The sequence below is a fragment of the Natator depressus genome, chromosome 24, assembly GCF_965152275.1.
Source record: "Natator depressus isolate rNatDep1 chromosome 24, rNatDep2.hap1, whole genome shotgun sequence".
NCBI classification, from domain to species: Eukaryota; Metazoa; Chordata; order Testudines; family Cheloniidae; genus Natator; species Natator depressus.
This window is the reverse complement of record NC_134257.1, coordinates 17461910-17478675: the sequence shown is the minus strand read 5'-3', so window position 1 is coordinate 17478675 and position 16766 is coordinate 17461910. Positions and strand designations below refer to the sequence as shown.

Below are 16766 nucleotides of genomic sequence, written 5' to 3'. Positions count from 1 at the left end.
AAACTTTTTCACTAGGAGGGTGGTGAAACACTGAAATGCGTTACCTAGGGAGGTGGTGGAATCTCCTTCCTTAGAAGTTTTTAAGGTCAGGCTTGACAAAGCCCTGGCTGGGATGATTTAGTTGGGATTGGTCCTGCTTTGAGCAGGGGGTTAGACTAGATGGCCTCCTGAGGTCCCTTCCAACCCTGATATTCTATGATTCTATGCCCTGGTCTACACTAGGACTTTAGGTCGAATTTAGCAGCATTAAATCTATGTAAACCTGCACCCGTCCACACGATGAAGCCCTTTATTTCGACTTAAAGGGCTCTTAAAATCGATTTCCTTACTCCACCCCTGACAAGTGGATTAGCGCTTAAATCGGCCTTGCCGGGTCGAATTTGTGGTACTGTGGACACAATTCGACGGTATTGGCCTCCGGGAGCTATCCCAGAGTGCTCCATTTTGACCGCTCTGGACAGCACTCTCAACTCAGATGCACTGGCCAGGTAGACAGGAAAAGAACCGCGAACTTTTGAATCTCATTTCCTGTTTGGCCAGCGTGGCAAGCTGCAGGTGACCATGCAGAGCTCATCAGCAGAGGTGACCATGATGGAGTCTCAGAATCGCAAAAGAGCTCCAGCATGGACCGAACGGGAGGTACGGGATCTGATCGCTGTATGGGGAGAGGAATCCGTGCTATCAGAACTCCGTTCCAGTTTTCGAAATGCCAAAACCTTTGTCAAGATCTCCCAGGGCATGAAGGACAGAGGCCATAACAGGGACCCGAAGCAGTGCCGCGTGAAACTGAGGGAGCTGAGGCAAGCCTACCAGAAAACCAGAGAGGCGAACGGCCGCTCCGGGTCAGAGCCCCAAACATGCCGCTTCTATGATGAGCTGCATGCCATTTTAGGGGGTTCAGCCACCACTACCCCAGCCGTGTTGTTTGACTCCTTCAATGGAGATGGAGGCAATACGGAAGCAGGTTTTGGGGACGAAGAAGATGATGATGATGACGAGGTTGTAGATAGCTCACAGCAAGCAAGCGGAGAAACCGGTTTTCCCGACAGCCAGGAACTGTTTCTCACCCTGGACCTGGAGCCAGTACCCCCTGAACCCACCCAAGGCTGCCTCCTGGACCCAGCAGGTGGAGAAGGGACCTCCGGTGAGTGTACCTTTTAAAATACTATACATGGTTTAAAAGCAAGCATGTGAAAGGATTACTTTGCCCTGGCATTCGCGGCTCTCCTGGATATACTCCCAAAGCCTTTGCAAAAGGTTTCTGGGGAGGGCAGACTTATTGCGTCCTTCATGGTAGGACACTTTACCACTCCAGGCCAGTAACACGTACTCGGGAATCATTGTACAACAAAGCATTGCAGTGTATGTTTGCTGGCGTTCAAGCAACATCCGTTCGTGTGTTATCCTCAGGAGAGTGAGATATAATCCATGGTCACCTGGTTGAAATAGGGTGCTTTTCTTCAGGGGACACTCAGAGGAGCCCATTCCTGCTGGGCTGTTTGCCTGCGGCTGAACAGAAATGTTCCCCGCTGTTAGCCACAGGGAGGGGGGAGGGTTGAGGGGGTAGCCACGCGGTGGGGGGAGGCAAAATGCGACCTTGGAACGAAAGCACATGTGCTATGTATGTAATGTTAACAGCAAGGTTTACCCTGAAAGAGTGTAGCCAGTGTTTTATAAAATGTGTCTTTTTAAATACCGCTGTCCCTTTTCTTTTCTCCACCAGCTGCATGTGTTTCAATGATCACAGGATCTTCTCCTTCCCAGAGGCTAGTGAAGATTAGAAAGAAAAAAAAACGCACTCGAGATGAAATGTTCTCCGAGCTCATGCTGTCCTCCCACACTGACAGAGCACAGACGAATGCGTGGAGGCAAATAATGTCAGACTGCAGGAAAGCACAAAATGACCAGGAGGAGAGGTGGCGGGCTGAAGAGAGTAAGTGGCGGGCTGAAGAGAGTAAGTGGCGGGCTGAAGAGAGGGCTGAAGCTCGAATGTGGCGGCAGCGTGATGAGAGGAGGCAGGATTCAATGCTGAGGCTGCTGGAGGACCAAACCAGTATGCTCCAGTGTATGGTTGAGCTGCAGCAAAGGCAGCTGGAGCACAGACTGCCACTACAGCCCCTGTGTAACCAACCGCCCTCCTCCCCAAGTTCCATAGCCTCCTCACCCAGATGCCCAAGAACGCGGTGGGGGGGGCCACTAGCCAACCAGCCACTCCACCACAGAGGATTGCCCAAAAAAAAAGAAGGCTGTCATTCAATAAATTTTAAAGTTGTAAACTTTTAAAGTGCTGTGTGGCATTTTCCTTCCCTCCTCCACCACCCCTCCTGGGCTACCTTGGTAGTCATCCCCCTATTTGTGTGATGAATGAATAAAGAATGCATGAATGTGAAGCAACAATGACTTTATTGCCTCTGCAAGCGGTGATCAAAGGGAGGAGGGGAGGGTGGTTAGCTTACAAGGAAGTAGAGTGAACCAAGGGGCGGGGGGTTTCATCAAGGAGAAACAAACAGAACTTTCACACCGTAGCCTGGCCAGTCATGAAACTGGTTTTCAAAGCCTCTCTGATGCGTACCGCACCCTCCTGTGCTCTTCTAACCGCCCTGGTGTCTGGCTGCGCATAACCAGCAGCCAGGCAATTTGCCTCAACCTCCCACCCCGCCATAAACGTCTCCCCCTTACTCTCACAGATATTGTGGAGCACACAGCAAGCAGTAATAACAGTGGGAATATTGGTTTCTCTGAGGTCTAAGCGAGTCAGTAAACTGCGCCAGCGCGCCTTTAAACGTCCAAATGCACATTCTACCACCATTCTGCACTTGCTCAGCCTGTAGTTGAACAGCTCCTGACTGCTGTCCAGGCTGCCTGTGTACGGCTTCCTGAGCCATGGCATTAAGGGGTAGGCTGGGTCCCCAAGGATACATATAGGCATTTCAACATCACCAACAGTTATTTTCTGGTCTGGGAATAAAGTCCCTTCTTGAAGCTTTTGAAACAGACCAGAGTTCCTGAAGATGCGAGCGTCATGTACCTTTCCCGGCCATCCCACATTGATGTTGGTGAAACGTCCCTTGTGATCCACCAGAGCTTGCAGCACTATTGAAAAGTACCCCTTGCGGTTTATGTACTCGCCGGCTTGGTGCTCCGGTGCCAAGATAGGGATATGGGTTCCGTCTATGGCCCCACCACAGTTAGGGAATCCCATTGCAGCAAAGCCATCCACTATGACCTGCACATTTCCCAGGGTCACTACCCTTGATATCAGCAGATCTTTGATTGCGTGGGCTACTTGCATCACAGCAGCCCCCACAGTAGATTTGCCCACTCCAAATTGATTCCCAACTGACCGGTAGCTGTCTGGCGTTGCAAGCTTCCACAGGGCTATCGCCACTCGCTTCTCAACTGTGAGGGCTGCTCTCATCTTGGTATTCATGCGCTTCAGGGCAGGGGAAAGCAAGTCACAAAGTTCCATGAAAGTGCCCTTACGCATGCGAAAGTTTCGCAGCCACTGGGAATCGTCCCAGACCTGCAACCCTATGCGGTCCCACCAGTCTGTACTTGTTTCCCGAGCCCAGAATCGGCGTTCCACAGCATGAACCTGCCCCATTAGCACCATTATGCATGCATTGGCAGGGCCCATGCTTTCAGAGAAATCTGTGTCCATGTCCTGATCACTCACGTGACCGCACTGACGTCGCCTCCTCGCCCGGTAGCGCTTTGCCAGGTTCTGGTGCTGCATATACTGCTGGATAATGCGTGTGGTGTTTAATGTGCTCCTAATTGCCGAAGTGAGCTGAGCGGACTCCATGCTTGCCTTGGTATGGCGTCCGCACAGAAAAAAGGCGCGGAATGATTCTCTGCCGTTGCTCTGACGGAGGGAGGGGCGACTGACGACACGGCTTACAGGGTTGGCTTCAGGGGGCTAAAATCCACAAAGGGGGTGGCTTTACATCAAGGAGTAGTTCAGGCAGGACTTCACGGAGGGTTCCAATAAGAAATGGTGCACCTAAGTTATTGTTCTTATTGGAACAAGGAGGTTAGTCTGGCCTCTGATTGATACATGGCTAGATTTACCTCGCTGCACCTTCTCTGTGAGTGACTGCAGTGTGACCTAGAGGAATGAGTCCCCTAGACAGGGGAGAAGGCAAATGAGTACAAAACAAATCTGATCTATTTCTTGTTTTGATCCACTCCATCTATCTTTTACATCTTTGGCTGGCAGCAGACGGTGCAGAAGGACTGCAAGCCATCCACATCTCATGGCTGCTCGGCAGAAGATGGTACAGTACGACTGCTAGCCATCCTCATCTCTTGCCTGCCTGGCAGAAGATGGCACAGTACGATTGCTAGCCATCGTCATCTCTTGCCTGCCCGGCAGAAGATGGTACAATACGATTGCTAGCCATCGTCATCTCTTGCCTGCCCGGCAGAAGATGGTACAATACGACTGCTAGCAATCCGTATTGCTTGCCTGCTCACCATTAGACGGTTCAATACGACTGACTGCAGGACTGAAGAGAATGACTTGGTCAAGTCACCAAAAATTTAGTCCCTGCGCCCATGTCTGCCCAGGCGCTCCCAGCCGACGTGGCCAGGAGCACCTCGGACATGACGAGGACGGCTATCAGTCATACTGCACCGTCTGCTGCCAGAAGGCAATGGGTTGCTGCTACTGTGTAGCAATGCCGTACCGCGTCTGCCAGCACCCAGGAGACATACGGTGACGGTTACCTGAGCGGGCTCCATGCTTGCAGTGGTATGGCGTCCGCACAGGTAACTCAGGAAAAAAGGCGCGAAACGATTGTCTGCCCTTGCTTTCACGGAGGGAGGGAGGGAACGGGGGCCGGACAATATGTACTCAGAACCACCCGCAACAATGTTTTAGCCCAATCAGAGTGCTCCATTGGGCTGCTCTGGACAGCACTCTCAACTCAGATGCACGATTGTTTGCCGTTGCTCTGACGCAGGGAGGGGCGACTGAGGACACGGCTTACAGGGTTGACTTCACGGAGGGTTCCAATAAGAAATGGTTCACCTAAGTTATTGTTCTTATTGGAACAAGGAGGTTAGCCTGGCCTCTGATTGATACATGGCTAGATCTACCTCGCTGCACCTTCTCTGTGAGTGACTGCAGTGTGACCTAGAGGAATGAGTCCCCTAGACAGGGGAGAAGGCAAATGAGTACAAAACAAATCTGATCTATTTCTTGTTTTGATCCACTCCATCTATCTTTTACATCTTTGGCTGGCAGCAGACGGTGCAGAAGGACATATTGCCTGCTTGCTCACCATAAGACGGTTCAATAGGACTGACTGCCGGACTAAAGAGAATGACCTGGTCAAGTCACTAAAAATTTAGTCCCTGCGCCTATGTCTGCCCAGGAGCTCCTGATCGACCTCACACAGGCGACCAGGAGTACCTCGGACATGACGAGGACGGCTACCAGTCATATTGTACCATCTGCTGCCAGAAGGCAATGGGTTGCTGCTACTGTGTAGCAATGCCATGCCGCGTCTGCCAGCACCCAGGAGACATACAGTGACGGTTACCTGAACGGGCTCCATGCTTGCGGTGGTATGGCGTCCGCACAGGTAACTCAGGAAAAAAGGCGTGAAACAATTGTCTGCCCTTGCTTTCACGGAGGGAGGGAGGGAAGGGGGGACTGACGATATGTACCCAGAACCACCCGCGACAATGTTTCAGCCCCATCAGGCATTGGGATCTCAACCCAGAATTCCAATGGGCAGCGGAGACTGCGGGAACTGTGGGATAGCTACCCACAGTGCAACACTCCGGAAGTCGACTCTAGCCTCGGTACTGTGGAAGCACTCCGCCGAGTTAATGCACTTAATGCACTTCTGTGGGGACACACACACTCGAATATATAAAACCGATTTCTAAAAAACCGACTTCTATAAATTCGACCTTATTCCGTAGTGTAGACATACCCTATGAGTCAAGTCGTAATGCCTCACCAACTTTCTTATCAGTATGGGTGTCAACCAGGAGACGAGGAGTTAAGAAGAGACATAGAACAGAAACAGGGAGTGGAGACAGTGTGTCTCCTTATCTAAACAAACCATTCTCAGAACATCTGGTACGAAAATGCAGGAATGCAGGCCTCCCCTTTTCTCACTCCCTGCAACTTAATCAAGTATTCTTTCATTCTAATTATCTCGTTCAGAGACTTTCCCAGCAACTTTTATTGGCCTGATTTTGGTTCGGTTGGCATAACTGCTTCATGTTTAATTTTTCTCACCTAACAGAAATATAAAATTTGTTTTTATGACATACTTACTAATACTATTTATTATTAATTATTATTTATCATTACAGTATTTTTATTACATTATGAAAATGGCAACACTCTTCCAAGATCTCACTTTCGTAGCATCGATCACTTTGAATCAGCCTGTTATAAGACAAGGCTGTTTCATCAAGGAGTATCAGATGTGAAACAACATGAAGGGATTTAAGAAGCCAACTCAAAGAGTTCCTCCGACACAAGCATTCAGGTCTTGAGCAGTCCAGGGAAACCACGCACGTTACAACAAAGCTTAACCTTGTTCTTCATAATAATTTTAAAAACAACACTAGCTGCCTATTTAATTTTAAAAACAGCAAAAAATATCCACCTCCCTTTCCATTTCTTATGAAGACTCTTGAAGTTTCAATTTCCTCAGTGTGATAAATGTGCTTGGTTTGATCTGCTTAGCTCTTGGAAGTCCAGGGGCTCCGGGTTGCTGGCCCCGTGCTGTCCCTAGGGACAGCTCTGTCTGCCATTAGGAAATTTTTTCCCAAGAACCCCCTGTAACATTTCGCGAACCCTCAGGGGTTCACGAACCCCAGTTTGGGAACCACTGCTTTAGGGGCACAGGCACCCTCCCCAGGCTCTACATGCTCCCATACATGTCGTTTCCTGGCTGCTGCAGCTCCCGGGGTGCAAGATGCCCCTTCCCGCCCTGCTGCTGTGCAGGGGAGGTATGAACTGGGGAACTCTCTCCCCAGCCTGCCAGTGCCCCGTACCCCTCGACATGCCTGGAATCCCTGTGGCAGCACTGGCTGTGATGGTCCTTGGCTTGCAGCTCCTCAGCACCCTGGGCCTACAGGCTCTGGCCTCCAGTGCAGCGTGCCAGGTGGACAGCCCAAGAGTCACAGAGCCCACGGCACGCAGGGTCTGGGCTCTAGGGCAGCCTGTCACGGACTCACAGGACTCCTGCTCTCTCTGCTCTGTACGGTCCCTCGGAGGAAACCCCTTCAGTGCGACACCCTTCTCGGGGTCCACTCTCTCTCGGGGGTTAAGCCGTAGGGAGTCACTTGCAGAGTCACACAGTGGTTCCCTGGAACTGAGCGGGAGGGAGGGAATGAACCGAGCTGTGTAATGTGCCAAGTGGGGGAGGTTTAGGTTGGATATTAGGAAAAACTTTTTCACTAGGAGGGTGGTGAAACACTGGAATGCGTTACCTAGGGAGGTGGTGGAATCTCCTTCCTTAGAAGTTTTTAAGGTCAGGCTTGACAAAGCCCTGGCTGGGATGATTTAATTGGGGATCGGTCCTGCTTTGAGCAGGGGGTTGGACTAGATGACCTCCTGAGGTCCCTTCCAACACTGATATTCTATGATTCTATGAAGGGATCCTGCCCCTAATCCCCCCTGAGAGCTCTGAGGAACTGCACCAGGCCACTCTGCACCTTCTGTGCCCAGGCAGTTCTCAAACTGCTCCCTTCTGGGGAATGCGGGACATTGCTCCAAACCAGTGGATCCCAAACTTTAACAACCTGTGAACCCCTTTCACTAATATTTTAAGTCTCGTGAACCCCCTCCTAAAAATGAATATTTCCAGGGATTTTCTCCTTTACCTGAGTATAAATGATAAAAGCAGTGATCTTGGAAATGTCGAGGACTCGAACCCCGGACGACACGGTTCGTTGTCTGACCACAGAGAGATAGGCAACACCAGCAAGGTCCAAACACAAGCTCTTTATTGAGGAGTGCACACAACAATAGAGAGTGGCCCGTCTCCAAGGAGAACCAGCTGCCTCTTAGGTAAAACTAGTAGGTTTTTATGGACAGTTCCGTCACGTCACAGATTATTCATTAAGCAGCCCACCCCCCCATGTTAGTTAAAGTTCTCTTTCTCTATTATACATGCATACCTAACCCCCTATTGTATATAGCTTTTAGCAAGTCGAAATGCCTCACCAACTTTCTTATCAGTATGGGTGTCAACCAGGAGACGAGGAGTTAAGAAGAGACATAGAACAGAAACAGGGAGTGGAGACACTGTGTCTCCTTATCTAAACAAACCATTCTCAGAACATCTGGTACGAAAATGCAGGAATGCAGGTTGGACTAGATGACCTCCTGAGGTCCCTTCCAACTCTGATATTCTATGATTCTATGAAGGGATCCTGCCCCTAATCCCCCCTGAGAGCTCTGAGGAACTGCACCCGGCCACTCTGCACCTTCTGTGCCCAGGCAGTTTGTTAGGAAAATTTTAACATGAAGCAGTTATGTCAACCGAACCAAAGTTAGGCCAATGCAGGAATGCTGGGAAAGTTCCTGAATGAGATAGGCAGGATGAAAGAATGCTTGTTAAGTTGCAAGGAGTGAATTAGGAGGAGACCCGCATTCCTGCATTATCGTACCAGATGTTCTGAGAATGAGAAGGAGACACACTGTCTCCACTCCCTGTTTCTGTTTCATGTATGTTCTTAACTCCTCGTCCCCTGTTTGACAACTGGATTGATAAGAAAGTTGGGGAGGCATAACGACTTGCAGAAAGCTATATACAATAGGGGATAAGTATGCATGCATGATAAAGAACTTTTAACTAACAAAGGGGAGGGGGGTTTGGGCTATTTCATGAATAATCTGTGACGCGACGGACCTGTCTCTAAAAACCTATTAGTTTTGCCTAAGAGGTGGCTGGTTCTCTTCGGAGATGGGCTGCTCTCTATTGTTGTGTGCACTCTTCAATAAAGAGCTTGTGTTTGGACCTTGCTGGTGTTGCCTGTCTCTCTGCGGTCAGACAACGAACCGTGCTGTCTGGGGTTCGAGTCCCTGACAATTTGGCGACTCTGCCGGGACCCGTCTGACTCTCCGCTGCGGGATCAGACTCTAAAGCAACGCAGTGCGCATCCTCGGGTTTTGAGGAGCCTTGCCAGTGATCTGATCCCTGTGTCGGCGATAAGGCGTGTTCTGTGGACCAGCAGGAGCCCATAGAAATCCAGCAACGTCCACCTACCCATTGAGTAGGCTCCAGATCCAGGTCTTCGGGGTCTGAGTCCCTGGAGAGGTAAGCGATCGCTTGATACTAAGAGTTGGGGATTGTGAGTTTGAGTCCCCTTTCCACCTAGAATGGGACAAATTGGCAGTAAATGCCCGGGGGACGCCCCGTTGTCTCTGATACTCAGAAACTGGAAGGGAATCTCTGGAACTATTGGGTTAACAAAATCAAAAATGAATAATTTATGTCAGGTTCAATGGCCAGCTTTCACCACTCATTTGTCCCCGACTAAAGAATGGCCGGCCTGCGGAACTCTTTCCGACGACAGGATGGATTCCTTAAAAGATATTTTGGTCCATCTTAGACCGGGACAAATGGATTATTTGTTTGTATGGTATAATAATAAACCAAAAGAAGGACATCCTCTTTCCTCCTCCTTTTCTTATTCATCTCAGGGGTCTCCAGCCCCGCTCTGTGCTATGCCTGCTTTTGCCCCTCCTCCGGCTTACCCTCGGCTTTCTGACCTATGCCCAGGACCAGTTGCAAGCCTTAAGACAGGACTTCCAGGAAGAAAAGGAAGCACTGGCTAAGCAAGTACCAGTCCTTCAGAGACTTGTCAAAATTTAACCATTTGTGCTCAGCATATGCCGTAACAACAGTGTGTCTGCCAGAAGAGGAAATTAAATAGTTAAACCGCCAATTGGCCGTGCGTTCTGTCCAGGTGACAAGCCTCACGCTGGAGGACTCGGGTAGCCCTTGTGAGTGAGAATATTTAAGAGAAGAGACCAGGAGGGCTGGGGGTTAGTTAAGAAGCCCACCCTCCTTGTTAAATTGGTAGTGGAACAAAGCTGGTGCTCATGGAAGGGACAGTTCAGAGAGAAAAACAGGATCAGGCCCAAGCGGGCAGGCAACAGATAGAGATTGGAAAACAGGTTGGAAACTTGGAGGGCATAGTGAAAAAAGAGGAGTAAATAATTACAGAAATGGGAAACATAAATCCCAGAATAATACTTGGAATTGTAAAATCTGAGTTGATTGGGGTGTCGTTTTGAAAAATAAGCAAGTGATTTAAGGAAAGAAAGTGAGAAGTTAACTCTGTAGTTGCTGGAGGGAATTAAACTAAAGAAAAAGAATTTTTGGTTTCTTTGCAGCCATTCTGAAGGGAAAATGGGCCTTTTTTTTTCAAAGAAATGTCTGTAAATAAATCCAGGCAAAGAGACTATGTGATTGAAATCATTTGGCTATGAAAAATTTAGTCAAATTAGCTAAAAGAACATAAGGGGTTTTATTGGAACTTAACCGCCCGAATGTATAAAGGAATGTAAATATATAATGCTACTTAATTAAGATCCTATTAGACTCTAAGGGGCTACAATAGTTGGTGTTTTCCTTTTTAGAGTTGTGTGTTGCGAAAACAGGAGTTAAAAGTAAAAGGCAATCAAAAGTCTGGTAAAGTTTATTGTGCCCTTTTGAAAGTAAAAATCTTTAAGCTGTGGATCCAAAAGCAAGCCGAAAAGCATTTGTTTTAATGTAAATTACTTAACTGATAAGGTAAAAGCCACTGAAACCTGGGCTGCCTATGAAACAAATACAAGAAAATATGGGTATTTCCTCTGTTTTGCCTGCAATTAATAAGGGTATTTGTATAAAAAGGAAATATTTTAAGCAATGACCGACTGCCCAGAAGGGGTAGATCTATGTTCTTTTTGTCTTTCAGAAAATTAGAGAAAACTGATGCCAGCTGAAAAGCAATTCAACATCTCATGAATTTACTGGCACAATAGGAATTCTGTTCTGTGTTCTATGTCCTGTCTTGTGGTGTTTGTCTTGTGACCAGAATTGCTGTGTTTAATTTTTCATAGGACAGTTTAGTTTAAAACTAAATAGAAGGGTTAAATCAAAATGCAGATACTTGTTTTATTCAACTTGGAATACAAAGTGTTTGGATAATATCAGGAAAATGTAATATACTAAAGTTTAATACATTTGCTTAAGAAAGAAAAAGAAATTTCATTGGCCAGATCTTTTAGTTTGAAAAAAATTGTTGTTAAAATTCGCACACCAAGAGTCTTTGGAAGCAAGGACATGAAAGGTTAACCCACTCCCCATATTATACATGGGATCCTTCTGGCTACCTCACATTTCTCGCCAGAGGGCTGGGGAGGGAGGAAAGCTATTGGACACCAGAGGTGGTACCAAGTGGACTCCTCAAAAGTGGGTGTGCTTGTCCTGGCTTGTTGCTCCAAAGCTCCGTAATAAAGTCATTTTCCTAGAAGGGTGTATGTGGCATACATTGAACAATAAGACTAAAGTGCTGTATAATGGGCAATGTACATGTGTTCGTTTTTGAACAAAGGTGTGTGAGTGGAAAGTGCAAGTTTCCTTTGCAGGTTAATAGAAGCCAAGAAGGGGAGAAGAAAAAGAATGGAGGACGAGCTAATTCAACGCTGTAGCTGGCAGGCTCGGTCCAAAGATAAGACGCTGGCCTGCCCAAGGACACTACTCACAGCTAGGATTTGGCTGACAGCCAAGAAAGAGGGGGGCTTGAACGTGCCCAAGCAGCTGTGAGATCTGTAAAACACTGCCAGACATTAATGAAATGTGTTAGGTCTCTGTATTTACATGTAAGCAGAGTCAGGATGGGCTCCACCCTGACATCTGGTGGTGAGGTGTGGCAAGTAGTGGAAAAGAACTTCAGGGGCTGATCTCAATTTGCATAGGCACACCCACCCCGCCTAGAATGAGGCCATAACTGCCCAAATGGTCACTTTGGCTGTTGTGGGATCCCCAGTGTCTTTGTTATTGGGGCGGGAAGAGTAAATTGTTATTACCCTGATTATGGGAACTGTGCTTGGAACTGTACTTGGCCTTTTGTTATGATGGAGGGACTCACCATCAACTGAGTAGCACTCGCTAGGCAAGGGACATGGGTTCCAAAACTCTGTGAAGGGAGAGAGACTTGAGACAGGTATTAGTACCTGGTGGTGTGGGCCCCTTTGTGAGGGCCTGAAGCACCAATTGCACCTCTGTCTCTCTCCACTGTGGAATGTCAGAGCTAATTTCGGGTCTATTAAGAGTCTTGCTACAGGTACTGTGCTGCATTCACTTTGGCCTTATGGTGCACCAGCACTAAGGCCCCCACTACTATGAGCTGAAATCACTGAGATCTGAAATCACTAAGAGCTGAAATCACTGAGCACTGTGTCAAGTAGTGGGGAGCCGGAAGATCTAGAGTGCAGTGGTGCTGTTCGTGAGACGGCGAGCTGTGCAGAGCGGAGCTGTTCGCGAGACGGCTAGCTGAGCAGAGCTGTTCGTGGGACGGCGAGCTGTGCAGAGTGGAGCTGTTCGTGAGACGGCGAGCTGAGCAGAGCTGTTCGTGGGACGGCGAGCTGTGCAGAGTGGAGCCGTTCGTGAGACGGCGAGCTGAGCAGAGCTGTTCGTGGGACGGCGAGCTGTGCAGAGTGGAGCCGTTCGTGAGACAGCGGTGTGATCGTGAGACGGCGAGCTGAGCCGAGCTGTTCGTGAGACGGCGAGCTGTGCAGAGGGAGCCGGTCGTGGTGGAGCGGAGCCGTTCGTGAGACAGCGGTGTGTTCGTGAGACGGCGAGCTGAGCCGAGCTGTTCGTGAGACGGCGAGCTGTGCAGAGCGGAGCCGGTCGTGGTGGAGCGGAGCGGTCGTGGTGGAGCGGAGCCGTTCGTGAGACGGCAAGCTGAGCAGAGCTGTTCGTGAGACGGCGAGCTGTGCAGAGTGGAGCCGGTCGTGGTGGAGCGGAGCCGTTCGTGAGACAGCGTAGCAGAGCAGAGCCCTGTGGGGCAGTCAGCTTCAGGACACGTAAGGTACCCCTTACCTCTTTCCCCCACACACAGGCACATTTTAGCCAGACTGGGGAGTAACACTCTGCAGATGAACTTTTGAACTCTGGGGCTGGACTTTTTGGATTTTGGGTGATTTGAGGATTGCTGGACTCAAGAGACATTTGGGTTCTGGGACTCAAGAACCCGAGGGAAAGGATGTGGCCCAATTTTCTGGGGTGGGTCTTTGCTCATGGTTTGGTTAATGAACACTAGTTGTGGTGTTTTCCCAATTTAATGCTGATGTCGTTTACCTCATGTTATTAAAGATTCTCTACTACACCGAGACTCCGTGCTTGCGAGAGGGGAAGTATTGCCTCTTCGAGGCGCCCAGGGGGTGTGTAAGATTTTCCCAGGTCACTGGGTGGGGGCTCGAGCCAGTTTTGTATTTGCTTTGATGAGAGGGAACCCCTGTGTACTGAACCCGGCCCTTGCTGCTATCAACTTGGCCTGGCAGAAGGGTTACATACAGGTGAAAGAAGTCCTGCTCCAAGGATCCTGAGCAAACCTGTCATTTGTTAAAACAGGGTGACTGGGTCTACATAAAGGTCCATCAACGAAAAACTACTCTGGCCCCATGCTGGAAAGGCCCTTATTAAGTCCTGCTAACTACCAACACCGCTGTAAAGTGCCAAAGACTGTCTGCCTGGACCCATTCTTCTTACTGCAAAAAGACCCCTCCACCTCAAGATGACTTCACTTCGACTACTGATCAGCCTGTCCCTCCTTCTGGGTTTTTTCCTTTCCTCCTTTTGGACAGCAGGAAAAAGGACAAGGAGAAGTGCTCGTAACCTCTCCCTTGTCCACTGACAGAGCTAACCTGCATTGCACCGCTAGGGAATCTGACTTGGAAAAAGGTTCCCCAGAAGCAGACAGCGTTGGACTTTGAGGGAACTGCGCACGTTCACCCCACCGCGAACTGGGTGAATCAGAAGCAGACGACATTTGTGTTCAAGACCAATGGACTGCCACCCCTTTGGGCGACCTGAAGCTCCGACTGCAACTGAACAAACCTTGAGTTGGTGGTGTCCTATCCGAAAAGGATGGCCGTGGGGTTTAGCCTGGGTTCTTGTGTTTGTAATCTGCTTGTTATTTGTTATTTTTCTTTTTTGGTGGTAGGAGGAGTAGAAACTATAGAATCACATAGTCCTAACACATTTATACGCCTTGCCCACAAAATGAAAGCTCGTACGCCAGCCCTACAAAATACTTCATGCTGGGTGTGCTCATTAATGGCAGACAATAGCCAAAAGGGTCTTCCCATGGTCCCTATTCCCCTTAGTGCAATGAATATGACCTGGACCCCATCCTGGAAGGATTCCTCAGGCAATGTAAATATTACCTGGGCTGATACCAGCATCTCTGAAAGCAGGTATCTAATAGTTTGGAAACGAGTTGGTCAATGGTGCCTCTTAAAAGAAGGGAAAATAGCAACCTCTTGCACCTCCGCGTGGTATAGATTTGCGGGTAATAAGTGCAGTCTGCATGGGGAAGAACATCTTTTGTATAAAGATCATAAGTTGATTGACCATTATGTTATAAATTGCATGCTTGGGTATAACCTGCCAACTCATACTATGTGTTTATGTTCCTCTAACGCCTCCCCGGCTAAATTCTCCCTCCTCCCATCTTGGACCGGATGGTACAAACTTATTAATAATACCTGGTCCAAAGTCACTCCTACCCTTTTTGGAGTATACTGGATGTGTGGTAACAAGGCATACCTAGCCCTCCCTCCTTTATGGAGTGGATCCTGCTACTTGGCTTGGTGGTTGTATATCGCGCACGTCTCCCTAAAGGGAAAATCAGAAATGTAAGAGGGGCTAAGGAAGATGCGAATGACTCTCGCCCCCTTACTTGGCGTGTGTCATAAATATAAAGGGAAGGGTAAACCCCTTTAAAATCCCTCCTGGCCAGAGAAATAATCCTCTCACCTGTAAAGGGTTAAGAAGCTAAAGGTAACCTCGCTGGCACCTGACCAAAATGACCAATGAGGAGACAGGATACTTTCAAAAGCTGGGAGGAGGGAGGCCTGTGTCTGTCTTTATGCTGCTTTTGCCAGGGACAGAACAGGAATGGAGTCTTAGAACTTTTAGTAAGTAATCTAGCTAGGTATGTGTTAGATTATGATTTCTTTAAATGGCTGAGAAAAGAACTGTGCTTAATAGAATGACTATTCCTGTCTGTGTGTCTTTTTTGTAACTTAAGGTTTTGCCTAGAGGGATTCTCTATGTTTTGAATCTAATTCCCCTGTAAGGTATCTACCATCCTGATATTACAGAGGTGATTCCTTTACTTCTATTAAAAGTCTTCTTGTAAGCAAACTGAATGCTTTTTCATTGTTCTAAGATCCAAGGGTTTCGGTCTGTGGTCACCTATGCAAATTGGTGACGATTTTTACCAAACCTTCCCCAGGAAGTGGGGTGCAAGGGTTGGGAGGATTTTGGGGGGAAAGACGTATCCAAACTACGTTTCCCAGTAAACCCAGTTAAAGTTTGGTGGTGGCAGTGGAAATTCCAAGGGCAAAGGGTAAAATTAATTTGTACCTTGGGGAAGTTTAAACCTAAGCTGGTAAAAGTAAGCTTAGGAGGTTTTCATGTAGGTCTCCACATCTGTACCCTAGAGTTCAGAGTGGGGAAGGAGCCTTGACAGCATCAGATACAGTGATGGCATTGAGCTTCCGATAGTCCCCACAGAACTGGACCGACTCGTCCTTTTTGGGGACCAGAACCACCGGCGACGCCCAAGGGCTGGCCGATGGCTGGATCACCCCCAAAGGCAGCATGTCCCAGACCTCTCTTTCCAGGTCCTGAGCAGTTTTCCCTGTGACTCGGAAGGGGGAGCATCTTATCGGCAGGTGCGACCCTGTCTGCACCCGGTGGACAGTCAGATTAGTGCATCCAGGCTGGTTGGAAAACAGCTGTCGGTACGGATGAAGCACCCCCCTGACCTCAGCTTGCTGGGCAGGGGTCAGCTGATCCGAGAGGGGAATTGTTTCCAGGGGGGAACCAACTCTGGTCCCAGGGAATAGATCTACTAAAGGGTCATCTCCCTGCTCCTCCCACTGTCCACACATGGCCAACACCACATTCCCCCTGGCATAATATGGCTTCATCATATTCACATGGTACACCCAGCGGTGGTGCGCCCTGTTCGACAGCTCCACCACATAGTTTACCTCATTGAGCTGCTTGACAACCTTGAAAGGGCCCTCCCAGGCGGCCTGTAGTTTGTTCTTTCTCACAGGGATGAGAACCATCACCTGATCCCTGGTGGCGTAGGCACGGGCCCGCACCGTGCGTCATACCAGACCTTCTGCTTCCTCTGGGCTCTGGCCAGATTCTCCCTGGCCAGGCCCATGAGTTCAGCAAGTCTCTCTCGGAAGATCAGGACATACTCCACCACTGACTCTCCATTGGGAGTGGCCTTCCCCTCCCACTCGTCTCTCATCAGATCCAGGGGGCTCCTTACCCTCCTTCCATATAACAGTTCGAAAGGCGAAAATCCGGTAGACTCCTGGGGCACCTCCCTGTACACGAACAGCAGGTGAGGTAAGTACTTGTCCCAGTCCTGCGGGTGCTGGTTCATAAAGGTTTTCAGCATCATCTTTAGCGTCCCATTGAACCTCTCCACCAGCCCATTGGACTGGGGGTGATAAGCTGAGGCCCAGTTGTGCCGGACCCCACATTTCT

The 16766-nt window shown here is 48.9% G+C and overlaps 1 protein-coding gene across 1 annotated transcript; it reads left to right on the top strand.

The window, feature by feature from the left end:
• The first annotated feature begins 270 nt into the window (after positions 1-270).
• LOC141977544 (uncharacterized) lies at positions 271-7779 on the top strand. Its single transcript, XM_074939063.1, has 3 exons — positions 271-1144; positions 1724-2122; positions 7700-7779. The coding sequence occupies exons 1-3, from the start codon at positions 562-564 to the stop codon at positions 7777-7779; spliced, it is 1062 nt and encodes a 353-aa protein (XP_074795164.1). The 5' UTR covers positions 271-561.
• Positions 7780-16766: the final 8987 nt, after the last annotated feature.